This window comes from Parasteatoda tepidariorum, chromosome 11, assembly GCF_982258835.1.
Source record: "Parasteatoda tepidariorum strain Cologne lab strain chromosome 11, Ptep-v5.0, whole genome shotgun sequence".
Taxonomy (NCBI): Eukaryota; Metazoa; Arthropoda; class Arachnida; order Araneae; family Theridiidae; genus Parasteatoda; species Parasteatoda tepidariorum.
Window position 1 is genome coordinate 37,323,047 of NC_141765.1, and position 17,931 is coordinate 37,340,977.

Consider the following 17,931-nt stretch of genomic DNA (forward strand, 5'->3'; position numbering starts at 1 on the left):
CTATAAAAAAGATACACATCTTACAAGGTTAATTTTTAATTTCTGTGATTTTTTGAAAATATGAAAAATAAAATAAGTGTTACTAACGCCATAAACTCTTTCTGCAAGAAAAGTTTTAAATTCTTTGAACCATTTTTGAATTAGTAACTGTTACGTTCGAAACTATGGAATTGCAGTTTAATACAATAATTGCTTGTTGATAGGTTTATTTTAAGATCTTTTGTTACCTCACTTTATCAAATTGCTCATTTACCATCAATCATTTTGATTGGCACTCTATTATTTTCTTCTTTTTTATCTCAATTCTGTTGGACAAGCGTATTTCAGAAGGTTAAGATGGCAAGCAGTTTGTGGTAGTTTTTTTCCAAATGATCTTTTCCAATTTAAATCACCTTAATACTTGTTATTATTCAAGCAATGGTTTAGCAATGAACATCTTATAAATGTTAAAAATTTCTATGTTAAAAGTTCATAGGTTAAAAATTTCTGGGTTTTGACACTATTACATTTTTGGCTTCAAGTTGCTTACTGCTTTTTTGAAGCTCTTACTGCTTTTTTGAACTTTTGGCCTGGTTGTTTCTCTGCAGAACTAAAAGAATTTTTAATATGCTACAGAATAAAAAATTTTCGGCAAAAATTTTAGACAAGTTGGATTGATTATCTTCGTAGTTTAAAGATATTTAAAGGTTAAAATAACTGAAAGTAGAGGAAACATTCAACCAATATCTCTTTTTTCTCCCAAGTAGAGGATATAACTTAGGAAATTCACTTGGGGATGAAAATAATAGTACAGTAAAGCCTGTTTTTGTGCGGTCCTTTTTTATGCGAGTTTGTTCTTGTGCGATTGGTTTTGTACGATTTTATTTTTCTGCGATTTATTTTTATGCGATATATGAACCTTAGAGGCGTTAGCACCAGTTTAATGTCTTCTATCAATATATCAATATACATATACATGTTGTGGACGAACTCTGATTACGTGGTCTCCTTGACCAATCGACGGTCATCACAAAAACTGATAACTGACTTCATGTATATTCTATCATGTATATAAACATTGTATCATGTATATAAACTATTTAATGTATAATTTGAAAACTTCTCCATTTATATGTACGATGAAGAATTAAATATTTTTACAATTTCTTTAGGTCTAATTTAATTATTTAATTTAATTGAAAGCATTCTCTCATCTATTTCATAAATCATTGATGTATTTTCTAAGTCCGACTTTTTTTATGCGGTCCCTATACACTGCATTAAAGAAAAATTTAGGTAGTATATCGTACAAAGTTGTTTATTACATGTAAGTTTTTATAAAATTTTCGAATATTTTTTTGTACGATTTCTCTTATGCGGTCCCTATCCATAGCACAAAAACAGGTTTTACTGTACTATGGAGGTATTCACCTGTTACAGTTATAAAGAGCACGGGCCAGCCTATTTCGAAAAAGAAAAAAAAAATGAATTTGAAAACTTAAGAACGGTTTATAAATTAATAGAGCTTTTCCTTCCCTAACGTCAAAGTAGTCTGTGTAGTAACGTACTTACTTTATATGTTGACGATCGGGATTCGCTTCACGCTATGAATTACTTTATTTTTCATTTTTAACAATGATTTTCCTAAATCAGTTTACAGTTTTCATAATATTAATAATCAAAATATACGTATTTTCATTGTATTTTGATACATTAGTCTTAATTTCATATTTAAATTACAGTAATAATTCAATATTTCAAAAAAATAGTTATGTTAAAAAATTGTACATAAATAGTGCTGATGATAAATGATTAAAGTTAGATTTTTTGTTAATAAATTTTATTTATATATTTTGTTTTGCAAACAATAGTTAGGATGAAAATAATTACAAAAAAAATTTAAAAAACTAAAAAAATTTTAGCACCTTTCACAATTAATAAACAACGTCTTCCTCGTTGCTCCGTTGAAAGACATACTTCTTTAACATTTTGAAAGATTTCTCTATCTTCCGAAAGCTGAAGTGTACTAAGCTTATCTTATCATTTTGTTAAAAATTGGCGATGACAACTGTTGATGAAATATTAATAGTACTTGAATGCATCATCATGAGAAATTATTTCTTGAATTTTATTGATTAAATATTCAGAATTTTGTAAGCGCTTTACTTCTTTTTTTCCTCCATTTTCACTTGAAAATAAAATAAACGTGCCAAGGTTGTACCATAGAGTGCATTCGGAAGGAATAACTTTAATTTTATAAATAAGTAATATATTGTCATCCTGAACGATCTCATCGAGCATTTTAGGATTTGTATGCCCACCCTTAGAGTTGATAAGTAGAAAAATAAGTTCTTTATCCACATAAGATTCTAAGCAGTTTTGAAAGAGTCAATATTTCTTTTATTTACTATTTTTAGTTCGATGACGGTATTATGACATTAATATGTTTCTGACCATATCCGTTTGAACTTTTTTGAATTTTGAATCAAATTTAATAGTTGGTTCTTGAATGCATACAAATACATGCGATTAATATAATAAGTACTATCTAAAAAGCAACAAATTTAAAACAAATATTAAAATTAAAATTATTCAAATTAATAATATGAGTATACAATGAATTTAACAAATAAAATCGTTATCATAACTATCGAAAATAAAGTAATCCACAACGCGAATCGAGCCCCAAGCGGCAAGTAGCTATGTTTATACTTAGGCCACTGCACAGTTATCTAAGGGGAAACTCATCTGATATGTAAACTGTGCTTAAATTTTCAAATGCGTTTTTCTCGGAATTGATTGGGTTGTGTGTTTATATATTTGAAGTGGGAAAAATCTTAAACACAATTAACTCTTTAGGTAAGCTACTAATATACCTAATTTCATCCCAAAGTGAATTTCTCAAATCTTTCCCGTTCCTTAAGTGATTAGAAAAAGAAAAAATATTAACCAGTTATCAATTAACTAGAAAGCGTGTTTCGTTCTAACTTTCGATTGAACTATGTCAGTCTTCCCTTTTTAATTTAATCCAAAGAGCACTTTATTTCCATAGATAATAAAGATATCAGAAATTGTGTGATATGAACTTTAATAATCATAACAAAATACAAAAATAAATAAAAAATATTTATAACTTAAAAGAGAAACTTCTGTTATTCGAGTTTTAAGTATATATTAAATATAGTCCTATAGCAAAATAACTATAAAAATGTTGAAAATGATTCTTTGAAACCTGCAAATGGTAAAGAATTTCTATCAATCTATATTTAAGCTGATGCTATTTTTAAAATTTTTCATGACTATCAGTTCAGAATAAGTCATTTTTATTAATAAGTGCGAATTGTAAATGATACTATGTATTAATAATAATAACTTAAAAGTTAAACCGGAAAAAAATATTTTTAGTGCATTTTTCAAAATGCTGAGGTAATCTGTGATAAGGGATAAGGTCATAACCTTAATGATCAAGGCCATTCAGAGAAGAAACTAACTGAATATTGTGAAGATGATAAGAAGACTGATTTTGCTGATTTGATATTGCATAATATAATCCAATTAGTCATGATTTTTTAATCTCATTCGAATGTTATTCTTGCTCAAGTTACATCAAAGAGCCATTTAAATTATTTATTATCTCTAAAACGAAATATTCGTATGATACATGTATTTCCGGTTCCCACGCTAAAGTCTCCAAAATTTTGGAGGGGGGAATGGCCCCAATTAATATATATTTAATCAAAGTTCCGTTTAATTTTCATTAAATATTTCGTCCATCCCCAATTTTTTTTTTTTTTTTTTTTTTTTTTTTTTTTTTTTTTTTGCTCCATAAATATTACATTCATTTGAATTTTTACAGTAAGAATAGTGACTAATTTAAAGAAAATTGATGGAAGAAATTTTTCAATTTCTAAATTAAGGTTTGTTCAAATTATTGAAGAAATTAATTTATTAAGTTCAACTTATATCTTTTTATTTTTAGTTTGGATTGAAAAATATAATGATGAAACTTACTTAAACTTAAAGTTTGAATAAATTATAACATTCTTCAAATAATTACAAAAAGTTTGCAGACATGAAAAGTATTTTCTTTGATTTTTTAAATTGAATAAAACGCTTTCATATTCGTATATATGCCCTAAATAATAAATACGAAATAATTTTGCCACTAGACGCAGAGAATTTTGCAACCGAAAAGCAAACAATAACACTGAAGATTAAATACATGGCAACTGACGGCAAAAAGGAATTGATTAATAAAAGATGTTATTATCATTGAGTTACAAAATGTCTAATAAGATGAAGTGTAAAAAATTAATATGATTCATTTATATACATAAATGATGCATTTAGATTAGCCATGTGCGTACATAATTGTGTTTGCAAACATGTACGTGCATAAATGTTTTTACATACAACATTTACGTACATGTTTTTGTTTACAAATATCATTTACACACAAAAATGTGTTTATAAACCTCATTTACATACATAAATGTGTTTATGAACCTCACTTACTCACATAAATGCGCTTACATATATCATTTAAACGCATCTCATTTTTCGAAACCTGGTATAAACTATGAACAAAATTGTGACTATTGTGAAAGCGTTGTTATTTTAAAACATAAATTAGCTCATTAACTATTAAAGTTATTACATTTCAAAAATATCTTTAATCCTTTTAAATATGAAAGTAAACCTTCCAAACATTGTCACGTCTGCTTTTAGTATCTATTTTCTTATTATATCTGTTTTCCATATGAATATTCATAAATATAGAATTATAACAATGACTTAATTTCACGTTTAAAACATACAAATTAGGCTGCGTTTAATGAAATTTAACAAACATTTCCAACACTTTCACGCAAAGCACTCTAATGAGAAGTTATGCATTCCACTAAAAAAGTGTTTTTATATAAACAAATTGATAATAACACTTTATTGGAGCAAAATAAATTTCAATTTTTTATAAAATGAACACTAAAACTTAGCTTGTAATATCATGCTTTTAAAAAAAATTACATTTTTTAAAAAAAAAATTAGGTCATTTTCATTTAAAAAAATAACAAAAGTTTAAACATACCGCCTCCGTTTTTGTAGCAAAGGTAAGGGAATCTCCAAACATTACCGAGTCCAATAGCGTAACCCACGCATGACATAATAAAGTCCAGCTTTCCGACCCAGTTGCCCCGCTCGGGCAGGCCATCATCGGTTGCTTTCGAAGTTGCCATTGCTGTTGTTGCTGATCCCTCTCCACCGGCTAGTGATCCCCTGTTTGCCGGAAAACTGTTCAACTCTAAGCTAGCCAATTTCTTCTTGTCGGCCATGCCGGAAAGCCAAGCGGAAGAACGTACGGCACGGTCCGACAATCAACTTTCAGTGAGACATTACTGCTTCCCTCCCATCACCATCCTCCATTGCGTCATGGAACTCCTCCTCCTCTTCATTTCTATTAATGTTTCTTTTTTTAATCATGCCATTATGCTTACACAATGCACAATTTTATGAATGAAAACATACCTATAGTAGACTACGTTCATTCATTTTGTTACAAACATGAACCTTTTCCGCTTCTAGTTCTTTGAACACGGATATCTAAAATGTAGTTCAATGCGAAAAAATTTAGGAAAAAAGAGAAAAAAAACTTTTTTAAAGCATAAAAAAATTATTATTTAAGGTACCTTGAGGCAAAAAATTAACTGATGATGAGAAATGCTCGTGAACATGATCTTCAAAAGCATAGTGATAGATCAGGGGTTTCCAACGTACATGAGGCCGGGGGCCGCAATTAAAAACGCAAATCAAATGGCCGGCCGCAACTTTATCAAAAATTTTTGTAGGACTCTTTTATGTTTGAAGGAACATTAAATATTACTGTCAAAGTTTTATCAAGTTGTACAAAACAAAAGTATTGAATTGCAAATTAAAATAAGAAGTAGATTTTTTAAAATATTTCATTGTTATTAATAATATTTTTAAAAATATTAAATAAATAATAAAAATTCGGGCTACAATAACTTTTAAGCGAGCACCTATGTATTAAACAATTAATGTGCAACAGATATTACAACAGATATGTATTAAAACTTACATAGTAGCACACAAAATATTCAATGAGAAAATTGAGGTTTGTCTGCTGCAACCACCAGAGAATAGATATTTACATTTTAAATTTACAAATGTGTGTTTAAGTATTTTCGTACAAAATGAGTGGTTTCTAAAAGTTAAATCGGAGAATTTCTTCGAGAAAATTTCTGATACGCACATGCTAAATTATATTCACAAATTATTGAAAAAAATGAAATAAAAAAGAGCAACACACACGATTATTTTTGTATTTGAACAAATATTTTCTTGGATGCAAAACCTGAAAAATAAATTTCTTTGCACCGCTGGTATGTTAAATTTCACAGAAACGAAGAAATTAGGTTTTTATCAACGAGAAAAGTATTTTAAACCCATATAGATTTTTTACGAAAATTGTCCGCAAAAAAATGACAACTAATATATTTAAGTTCGCGGGCCACAAAAATGGCTTCGCGGGCCGGATGCAGCTCCCGGGCCGCCAGTTGGAAACCCCTGTGATAGATCATAAGCAACAGAAAAATTTGAAAAAACACAATGTTTGTAGTCTTTAAACGTGCAAAAATATTTAGATCATGTTCACCTAATGTTTTTATAATTTTTACAACGAGAGCTTTATTCTTTAAAAAAATTATGATTTTATGATTTATTTGCCATTTTTCAAATCGAAATAAAATTTTAGAGCGGGTTTATGGACTCCTTCCTGCGGCCCATTTGTCACAATAGGAATTTGTTAATATTTTAAAAGACTCAATACTGACCATTCGAATTCTAAGAATTCGAAAAAAAAAGCAAAACTGTAAAACGATTATTGAGTCAAAAGTAAATTTCAGTACTTCTTATTCTTTCTCTGTGGGGTATGAATAGAGCTCTTTAAGCTCTAATGGCCAGACATGAATATGTGGCTTAAATAATCCTTTATTTTAATTTTATTTCTAGCTGAAATTAATTTTAAGAAACTAGAATTAAAAATAATTAATGAAAAATTAAAAAATGACTGAAATGAAAAAATTTTTCGAAGGATTTTTTTGCTTGTAATACAAATTAAATGAAATTTTTTGAATCATAAAATATATAAAATTATTATCTCGCACTAATAATAGAAAATATATTTTGAGTATTACTCTTTCATCATTTTAGCGATTGAACATCATTATAAAAAATAGACTAAATCGGTAAAAAAGACCAAACAATTTAGTCCAAGGCAGAACTATGAAGCTTTATATAGTAGTCGTCGCAATGACACATCATGCCATACATTCTATTCGCTAAAAAGTTTTTAAGATATAAAGAAATGAGCGAAAAAATTACCGATCTTCTGACTAAGCTATTAGGACCATATATTTCAAATTACAACACATTGTACCATTGAAATTAGAATATTATGTTGAGACATTGCGACAATCACTTTATAAAGCATCCTAACTCTCCTTGGACTTTGGTGTACAATTATGGTGATTAGCGCGTTCTACTCCGAAGAACCTGGAGGTCTTCAGTTCGAGTCCAGTTGGCAGCCAACGAACATCTCTCTCCCTTATTTCTCTTTCCATATCACTTTTGAGACTATGCATTTTACTCAAAAATGAGTATAGGTTGTTTCAATTTTGAATATATGGAGTTTTCAAATTCGACTATATTTGCATCGGAGCTAATTTGACCAATTTTTGCTCAATTTTGAGAAACCTTTTTTTTACAGTGAATGTTTTAGAACTTCTAAAAATATATTTAGCAGATTTTTGACTAACTTCAGACAGGAAAGAACCGTGTGAATACTCACCTTTCTTTATAGTTATTTAACCTCGAGAAAATTTAGAGGACTAGTTATAGTTTAATCCTACGCCATAAACAATTCTGTGACTTTTACAATTAACTTCGATTATTTTGCGTGCATATAACGTCGTAAACATAATGTGTAAGTGAATTAATCCGCGAAGATAAAACGTATTATCCCTCTAGTGGTATAAAACCGGAAACACATGTAACTTTTTATAGAAAATTTAGAAATACTAGAATTTTAGTGAAAAAGTTACAGGCATTTTTATTTTATATGACAATTTAGTAAAATTATTTATGTAATAATCATGTGGAGTAATCAAGGTCGTACTGAAGGAGGTAGAGTAGAAAGAGAAACAATTGTCCCGGGAACAGGAACTGCTGAGGGACCGACCAAAACTCTTACAAAAATATAGTGTTTATTTATGGTTACTGGTGGTAAATGGTTACAAAATTGTATAGTTTTGCATACATGGTTTTTTAAATTTACCAGTCGTAAACGGTTTCAAAACCGTAAAAGTAAATAAATGTTCCTAACCATTAACTTTATATTAATAGGATGAACCGACTGCTGCTGGTTATTTTACCATAATTTCAGAATGGAAATTCTAACAGTGTGGAGAAGTGGGACTCTAATTTTGCTAGAGGCATGTAACCATGTAAACATGTTCGGATTGGATTGAATGTAAAACTAATTCGTTTAATTTTCAAGAGTCGAATGCTACTATAAAACGTAAAACTCAAAGTTAAATATTTCACATTACTATAAATTTAATTAGAGTTGTTTTATTTGTTGATTATTTGCTGTTTTTGTTATCACATACACAACTTACTCTAAAATTGTCAAATTACACCGTAAGATGACAAAACAGCTCGGTATCTCTTTTAATTTTCCTTTCATTGTGATGAAATTTATAAAACTGCGAGAAAAAAAATTCTGTAGTTTTTATAATTTGAATAATAAATATCCTAGATCAGTTTGACTTAAATGAGAAGTGATTTAGAACTCACTTTTATTGCAGAGACTTTGGCTCAAATTTGTATACTTCTCTAAGTTTGTCCTGACAATAATGCTGGCATACGATGCGGTAATAGATGAATCATATTATGGGTGAAAGTACTAGTGCCATCGGGCTAAGCGTGGAAAATTTTGGTATTTTACTTTCGATGTAAATCAAGTGTGAGTTAGTTCCACTTAAAATGTCCTGACCATGAAGGTGAATTTATCCTACCGTATCGTATGACCACAGAATTCCCTTATACATTGAGTTCGGCTCAGAATTTCTTAACTTCGGGGTTTAGAATTAAAAGCAACATTTCAAATGTATAAGTTAATACCGGTTGTAAAATAAATATCTTAGTTCTTACAATGGTTTAACTTTCACTAAAGTTTTTTTTAAATCTTTTTACAAAAGCTTTATATGAAGTGAAAAAATAAATGACATGTCTGCCTAGTAATCATTTAAAATTATCACGCTTTGGTTTTGTAAAAGTAGACTGCAAAATTTTGTCCTCCCTTTTTTTTCATTAGACAACTAACGACTAATATTTGTGATTTATAACCTTTAAAACTAAAAGAAATGTATTATCATGGTTCAATTGAAATAAAATTAAAAATGGCAAAATATTAAAGACGGTGATTTTTTCCTGAAAATGTCTAGAACATATACAATTAGTTTCGTACAATTTAGATACACGATTTATTATTGCAGGTAATTTAATTTCGTCTTTTTCGATTCTTTAAATATTTTTTAAAAAAACTCGTCAATTTAAAACGTCAAATTAAAACAGTGATACTTTAAAAAATTGAAAGGATTTGCCGCAAACAGTTAGGAACTCTAAATTTCAAGCTTCAAAAAATTTTTAATTTTTTTTTATTATTTTGATAATTGCTTTTGTTAACAATTTATCTAAATCGCGGAACAACATTTTTCTGGAATCGACAACTACAACTTGATCACTTTTCAAAGAGTTTTTAGTATAAAATAATAGTTTATGACATTAAATTATCTATTTATCCTCGAGACCTCCTACTGAGAAAGGCTGCATCCCCTGTCGAGCTAAGTCTGGCGCCACCCTTGCATTTCATTTAAAATAATCAATTTTATGCCAAACCATTTGTAGCGTTGAACTTCAACTTTCCTCTAAATGACACGCAATTGTTTGACATCCTCCATCTACTTTTCTTTTTCATTGAAAATTTACAAGAGTTCGCTGTTATTGCTACTTATAAGATGTCGTAATAATTAAATTTAGTTTTTGACCTAATCTTATTCAAAGAAATATGTGGCTCTTTAAAATAAGCTTCAAGAGTCTCAGGGGTGAATTACAACCAGCATTTCTAGCCTTCTTAATGTTATTACATTAACCACCAAATTTCAATGCATCTTAAAAATGCTAATCAAAACACTTTTTAATCACTAAAACTCGGTTATATTGTTCTTCAAAAGAGCTTTACTTAGGTCTTCTTTTCCGTATAACATCCTCTTTACTATAAATATGGTGGAGCGAAATTCGTTAACGAAAAACACGATTTTTCCATTGTAACATGTATTTCTTCAGTTTGGTTTACATTTTCTTAAAGAAAACAACGTTAAATATTTTCATTGAATTTAAATATAATGAAGTTGCTTCGTTAAAATACAGAAGAGTTCAGAAATGCTGCTGATTATAAATTTCACTTCTTTTTTTTTTGTCTGAATCAGTTAGTAATACCTATTTTTTTTTTCTAAAACCCTAATTCATAACACTGCTTCATGTTAGATACATGTTTGCAATTTCTTAAAAAATATTACGTAAGATACTATAATGAATAAGCAAAAACGCATCTTATTGTAGAACCAAAGATGTATTACATATCACCATATCTTACGACAGTTAGGAAGCTGCTTTGAATTGTGAAACACGAATCTTAAAAAAATAAATCATTTATAAGTCATTAATTAAAGAAATTAGAAATTAATTCAGCATTCACTTCATTGGCTGTGTCATTCTCTTTAAAAAAAATTTAAATTTCCACCGTAAGTGGTCAAAACTTAAATAGTCTGAATAGTCCTACACTCGGCGAAAAAATTGTCGAAAATTAGGTCTTTATTCCTATCATGGTCATTTAACTGTACCGATTGTTTCTGAAAAGCACATTGCTCTCATCCTGATGTTTTCAAGACACTAGTTATGAATAGAAAGATGTCTTTATTTTGGTATTATTGAAATTCATGACAGCAGATAGAAAATTAATGTTTTTGCTTTTTAAATTGTATTAACAAGTTTTCTATTGTGAAATTTAATTAGCATCAAGATCTTTACAGTAGTATTTGCAATTTATTTAAACGCTCCTTCTAACTGTTAGAAACTTTCTAAATGTTTTCTTTTTATCAGTTGCTTTTATTATACTGAGTCCAAAAAAAAGAACTTTTTCAACTTTTAAAAAATCTTTTTTTTTTCCAATTAGCATTCAAAGAGCAATTTAAGGGGAATTTTTTGTTTCTTTCCCTTTCTTTCACTTGCTCCACTTGCTAAAAAATTTAAATAAAAAAGTATATATAATTTAGGCATTAAACTTACTCTGCTTATGTCTTATTTTTCTAAAGCTCATAAGATATATTTTATAAAATTTTTCCACCTTTTCAAAAAAAATTTATCTTTATTTTATTATTTTATCACGATTTTACTTCATTTTATGAGATAAATTTATTTATATATTTTATTATTTTAACGGTGAAGAACATTTGGCCCAAATGTGTTAATATTGTTGTGTTATTATGTGTTGTATTGAATTATATTATATTGAAGAAATCATTAGTTTTCAAATTATATTATGTCAAAGCTTTTTTTTTGTCGAGCAATTCATTTTAATGTATTTGCAGAAAAATTGTGATGCAATGTTTTCTGTATGAATGAATGCTGAATGTTTTCTACAACTAATGGATTTCTAATTTCGAAAGATCAGCATAACAACAAGACTTTTCAGTTTGTTTAGGACTAACATGAATTTTGGAATAAATAAATAGTTATATCAATGGTTTCTCGAATTTAGGAAAGAACTAATCGCAAGTAAACTTTTTGCAACCACGTATTCTTATAACTAAAGATTAAAAAAAACTAAAAAAATATTTTTAAAAAAACTACCCAAGTTATTCCAATGGTTGGCGAGCAATAGCGAGGCTATTAATCATGACTAAGGTGAAAATAGTAAGAGAAGAGAGGTCATAGCGCGAAGATATCTACATATCCGCACCCGGCTCGCACTGACCACAGTGCTAACGCAAAACATCCTCACTGGTAGACGGATCATGGGTTTGAGTCCCCTTGCCATCAGACTAAACGTGGGAGCTTTTTTCTCGGTTTTCGTCTCCATGTAACGTCTCCATTCACCACAAATGCGGGCTAATTCAATCAAAAAGTCTTCCACGGTGGCGATTTTCTCCCAATACTTGATCCAGGAGTTCTTTTGTCTTCTGGATTGGGTTCAAAATTACAAGGCTACGGAGTTGAGCATTGGGAGTCGTAAACTGAAAATTGGGTCAGCTGTTCAACGACGGTTATAAAATAATCTGCATAGGACCGTAAGGACGATACGCATAATGATAGATAATTAAGGTGATCTGCATAGGATAAAATATAAATAAAAATGATCTGTATAAGCAGCGATCTGTAATAATCTGCATGCTTTAGAGCTAGAGTGAACTATGGGCTAGCCCCCTAAAATTAAAAGGATGATTGAAAAAATATTAGTCTCATTTAAAATTATAATGATTACTATCATTTTTCATCACCTATTCAATTATATATAAACTCATAAACATAGTTCAAATCTTTCATAGCTGCACTAAATTTACAGAGCAGTTTTAAAACTACTATTTACATATTATACTAAAAATTCCTGATGTAAAAGTAAAATACTTAAACAAAAATAATTTTTCCACTATAGGGTGAAATTTTTTAATGTTCTCTACAAATAGCAGATCATTTAGGACAGCGTTACATGTTAGTTTTAAGCTAATATGTATCTTTAGATATTATGCAGAAATGCATAACTTCATTTGTGCATTTTTTGCAACTTCAATCAACATCTAGGAAAGCAACAGCAACAAAACATCATAATTGGCAACAAAATATGCTAGTTACTTCACGTGCATGAACTTCGCCAACATTTTTAAAAACAATCTAGAAGATAAAAAAGTTTTAGAAGAAAAAACTGTTACAAAGTGTTCTGGGAATTAAACGCGTAACTTGGGTTTTAGTCATGTCAAGGATTTTGTCACCTGTCCCAATGAGATTTGGTAACACATTACAAGGACATATGTAAATAGAAATTTAGAGACAATTTATTTTATTTTCATATTAATTTTTTTTTCAAATATATGCAGATAAATTATTTTCTCTTTATGCAAATTATTTTCTCCAGGGCCTTGCCCCTAGAAATCAAACAACTTAACATATCAAACAATTCAACTGAAAGAAAGGGTATGTAAAGTGGCCTATCTCAGGTTTGGTCAAACCTTATACCTTTTATAATTAGCAAATTTATTAAAATATACCTATGCCACTATCAATTAGGTTTATATTCCTGATGAAATATTTTTTAATTTTCTCGTTTTAAGATACACCTGCTAGTTTTTTAACTGCAAAGTGGCCAAATGTTTGACGGTTAACACGTAAGGATAAATAAACAAATCGCTTACAAAAGGAGTATTTAATGAACACAGGATAAACTAATACACATTAAATTTTTTGTTTTATAAATATTATTTTAAATTATATTTACACAAGAAAGTAAACGATGATCTTTCCATAATCTGTCAACACGTGATTTCAATAAACAATAAGACATAAGATTCATTTGAAAAACTTGTACCCCAACTTATTTTTTTATCATCACCAGTCTACTCTGCTTATTGTTGTAGTTGTTGTAATTAATTTACGTCTCACTATAGCTGCACGATGGGCTATTGGCGACGGTCTGAGAAACACTCCTGAGGATGATCCGAAGACATGCCATCACAATTTTGATCCTCTGCAGAGGGGATGGCTCCCCCGCTTCGGTAGCCCGATGACCTGCACCCGAAGTCGAGCACTTTACGGTAGAACAGTTTAACGACGAGCAATACCGCACACCCTCGGTCCCTACACAGTCTCGGTCCCACCCGCACACTGACCGTAGCCAGTGATGCTTACTTCGGTGATCTGCTGGGAACCGTGTCTTAACGATCAGTCCACTGCGGAACCTAGTCTACTCTGCAAATACCAATTTGAAAATTAAAAATATGTATTTAATATTTTATTGTCTTCTGGTAACATGGAAAATTCTGTATAGTTACTCTTACCAACTTTAACTTAGCGTTTTCAAACAATATGGAGATTCGTCAAACAGCATAACAGCAAAGATTTATGTATGTAATGTATGCGGAAAAAATAATGCAACAGGCCTTAAATATAAGATAAGTTTTGCCACCAATTCTAAGTTAGATAATATTGACATTTTAGGTGACAGTTTTGCTTGGTTCCACACTTTAGCGTGGAATCATTGCTGCAAAGGGGCTAGAGCTCAGTCAGTTACATTACCCGTCTTCGCCTTTTATTTTTAACAAACGAGAAATGCAGCTAAACCTTATTAAAAACCACAGATAAAACAATTGCTTTTTTTTTCCAAGTAAAATGGGATATGGTGAAGTGAGAGTTGCGAGGAATATCCCAACATAGTGGAACCATGTTGAGCATGGATTCATAACTAACAAAGCTATGTGTCCTGGCTCGTAATTTGGAAGAAAACCTCTGAAAATTCTCAAGTTTTTAATAAAAATTTCTTGAAGTGTCTTGATCCAGATCGTGATGCAATGAATAATTCATCTGGAATCCTTGACTTTTTTGGATGAACTGATTTCATACCCATCGCGATTATATTTTTATTCCATTGATTTATCCATGTCAAATTTTGTAGAGAAAGGTTTTAAAAAAATGTTCTTTTTCTTACGCTTTCATGGTAGTTTTACTAGTAAGAAGAGTTTTTGTTTTACTTTCATAGTAGTTAGCTTAAATTTCAGCAGAAAGATTTCGATGAAGCTACGAACTCATTTTTGCAATAAAAACTGATGCCAAACTATCGATCCCCTGAACTCTAAATAAACAATTATGTCGATCATATGAGACAACAATTAATGATAGACTATACCATTTGCTTAATATAGTTTGGAATGATGAAAATCGAATGAAAGTCATTTCAGCTATTTAATAACCGCATCTCGTTTAAACTATATAAGACTAGGATAAAGTGCAATTACTGTAAAAAAATGAATGTTTCTAATTTCCACACTTTCTACCATTGTTATACTGTGATATTGCTAGAGGTACGTAGCCATGTAAACATTACCATGTCACATTCGGATTGGATTGGGATATAAATTAATTCATTTAATTTTCAAGAGTTCAAATGCAGCTATAAAACGCAAATCTCAAAGTAAAATCTTTCACATTACTTTAAAACGTAATCAAGGTAGCTAGTATCTACGTCTGATTCAAAGAGAGAGGGAAAAAAGCAGGAACTAGACAAACAAAAAAAAGAGTGGGTTAGAGGAATATTACACTGTTAGATATTTCTCAGTAAAAAATGGTTAAATAGCAGTTTATTAAATTTTTATTTTAACATATTCAAAAAAAACATTCAAATAACCACGAAAAGATTATATTCAAACTGTTAAGTGTGAGAAAAAGCATTAATTGATTGTTTTTACTAAATACGGTTAACAACCATAATTCTATCCGCGTCAACTAAGCTCACCTTATGAAGCTATTTTGTTCCCTACAACTGGGTACATACTTGAGCTGAGAAGGCTACTAGGTCAATCTAATGATCAATGGTTCGCATGCCAGCGTTGATATCACAATATTTCTTCCATTCCTTCTATACATTAAAAGTTTCTAGTGTCTAGTGTCCAATGGGTGACCCTAAACTATATATTATAATACGAAATTATCATTTACGCATCGACAGAACTCCAATGTCCGTTTAAGTTTTATTTTTATGGTTTAGAAACTAAGCTGGTAGTAAATGGTTGCAAAATCATATAGTTTTGCATTCATGGTGCAGCATCCACAGAACTCCAATGTCCGTTTAAGTTTTATTTTTATGGTTTAGAAACTAAGCTGGTAGTAAATGTTTACGAAATCATATAGTTTTGCATTCATGGTTATTTAACTGTACCAGTCGTAAACGGTTTCAAAGTCGTAAAAGTAAAGAAATGTTCCTAACCATTGACTGTATGGTTAATAGGATGAACGGACTGCTACTGGTTATTTTACCATAATTTCAGAATGGAAATTCTAGCAGTGTAGAGGAGTGGGACTCTAATATTCCTAGAGTTACATAACCGTGTAAACATATTCGGATTGGATTGAATGTAGAATTAATTCGTTTAATTTTCAAGGGTCGAATGCTGATATAAAGCGTAAAACTCAAGGTAAAGCATTTCGCATTATATTAATTTAATTAAGGTAGCTAGTATTAAATGACTCAAAAACAAACAAATAAGGAAAAGAAAACAGGAAACAAAAAACAAAAAAGAATGGGATGGTCACAAGGGCACCTTCAATTTTTTTAACATGTATCCATTTGAAAAAGATAAATTTTCCGAAAAGGCAAATAAGTTCGAATACTTTGATATAGAGAAAAAAGGAACATCCAAAATTATTTCCATTTATCTCATGTTAAAATTAATCTGTAAATAGTGCATCACTACTTTTCAAATCATGCATAAATACATCCTTCATCAAGTTAAAAACGAAAAATTTCCATCATTTTCTGTTGACTTATTGTAGATTATTAAGAAAGAGTTTCTAAAGTCTATATCATTTCATATTTTAGAAATTAAAATAATTTGAATCCTAACAAGCAGATGTTAGTAACAATTATTTCAAGCAACTACTCAATAGCTGCTCATATAACGTAATTATGACAACTAAAAAAAATTATGACCAAAAGTCTGAGCCCGTTTCTATTCTTTTATTTACACTCGTCTATTATTTAAGTAATAGGAATGATGCTTTTCGTTTGTGGTCCGGCCACTTGAGAGTCCACTTTGCCTACTCATTAGCTCTAGTCTATACAAATTCTAATGAGGAAATGAATCCGGAAAGCGTGGATGGGGCAAACCCAGGACGTCCTGTTTTAAAACTTTCTCAGTGACTAAAAGCGGCGTTAAATCACTAACTGTCATTTTACAAAATGTGAGTGAAGTCGTAAGTTAAGACTTATTTTTACTTAACTGAAGGGATAGATTAATAAGGTCATCCAACAGTGTAGTGCTCAGACCAAATGAATGGCTCTGCTTCATTAAGATAAAATTATACTTTAATTGATTAATTTCGAGACTAAGTAAAATTATCCAGACATTTCGCGTGATTTCTTTCTTTGTATGTAAGTTAGGAAAAATGCTATTCCCATTTCTAAATTTTACAGAAAAGTATTTAATGGTTTTATTTAGTTAGTGTGCATACTGTATCTTATAAGAAAATCTTATTCCGTTCACTCTTACTTAATACACAGTCTCTCTTTGCAAACTTACTTAACTATTGTTAGTAAACTAAGATAAATAATGCAAAAATTTATCGAAATTTGTAATTTGATGCGTAAATTCTGTTTTTTTTTTTTTCCTTTTTTTTTTTTTTTTTTTTTTTTTGCTTGACAGCATTTGAAGAGATATATCAATATTTAGTATTTTCACACATTCTTGCTTGTTTTCTTGGTATTTTATTAAAACACTTCTTTTAACATCTGTGCAATAAACATGAAACTGTTATCGTAATACTTGCGAGGAAAATGTGATGAGATATGAAAAATTATACTTACGTTTTCGATAAATACAGAGTGCTTCCAAATAACTTGGCTAAAATGAAAAGGTGAAATAAATATAAAAAAGAATTAAACTTTTCATGACAGCATGGGTTATAAACGCTAACAGGAGCCGCTAGAGGGTATTTCCTATTTGTACGTAATATACTAGGAGTGTAGATACAAAATCTTTCTCTGTCTTTTTTATCTTTACAGTATTTCCCAGCATACTACACATTTACGACCAATACAACTACAGGTGAGGC

At 29.8% G+C, this 17,931-nt stretch overlaps 1 protein-coding gene across 1 annotated transcript in view; it reads right to left on the reverse strand.

The window, feature by feature from the left end:
- The window catches only part of Gat (sodium- and chloride-dependent GABA transporter), an 82,357-nt gene extending 76,940 nt beyond the window's left edge, over positions 1–5,417 (reverse strand). The window contains exon 1 of the mRNA XM_087155399.1: positions 5,066–5,417. Within this exon, the coding sequence (XP_087011525.1) occupies positions 5,066–5,309 (244 nt within the window). The 5' untranslated portion in view covers positions 5,310–5,417. The remainder of the gene's footprint in view (positions 1–5,065) is intronic.
- Positions 5,418–17,931: the final 12,514 nt, after the last annotated feature.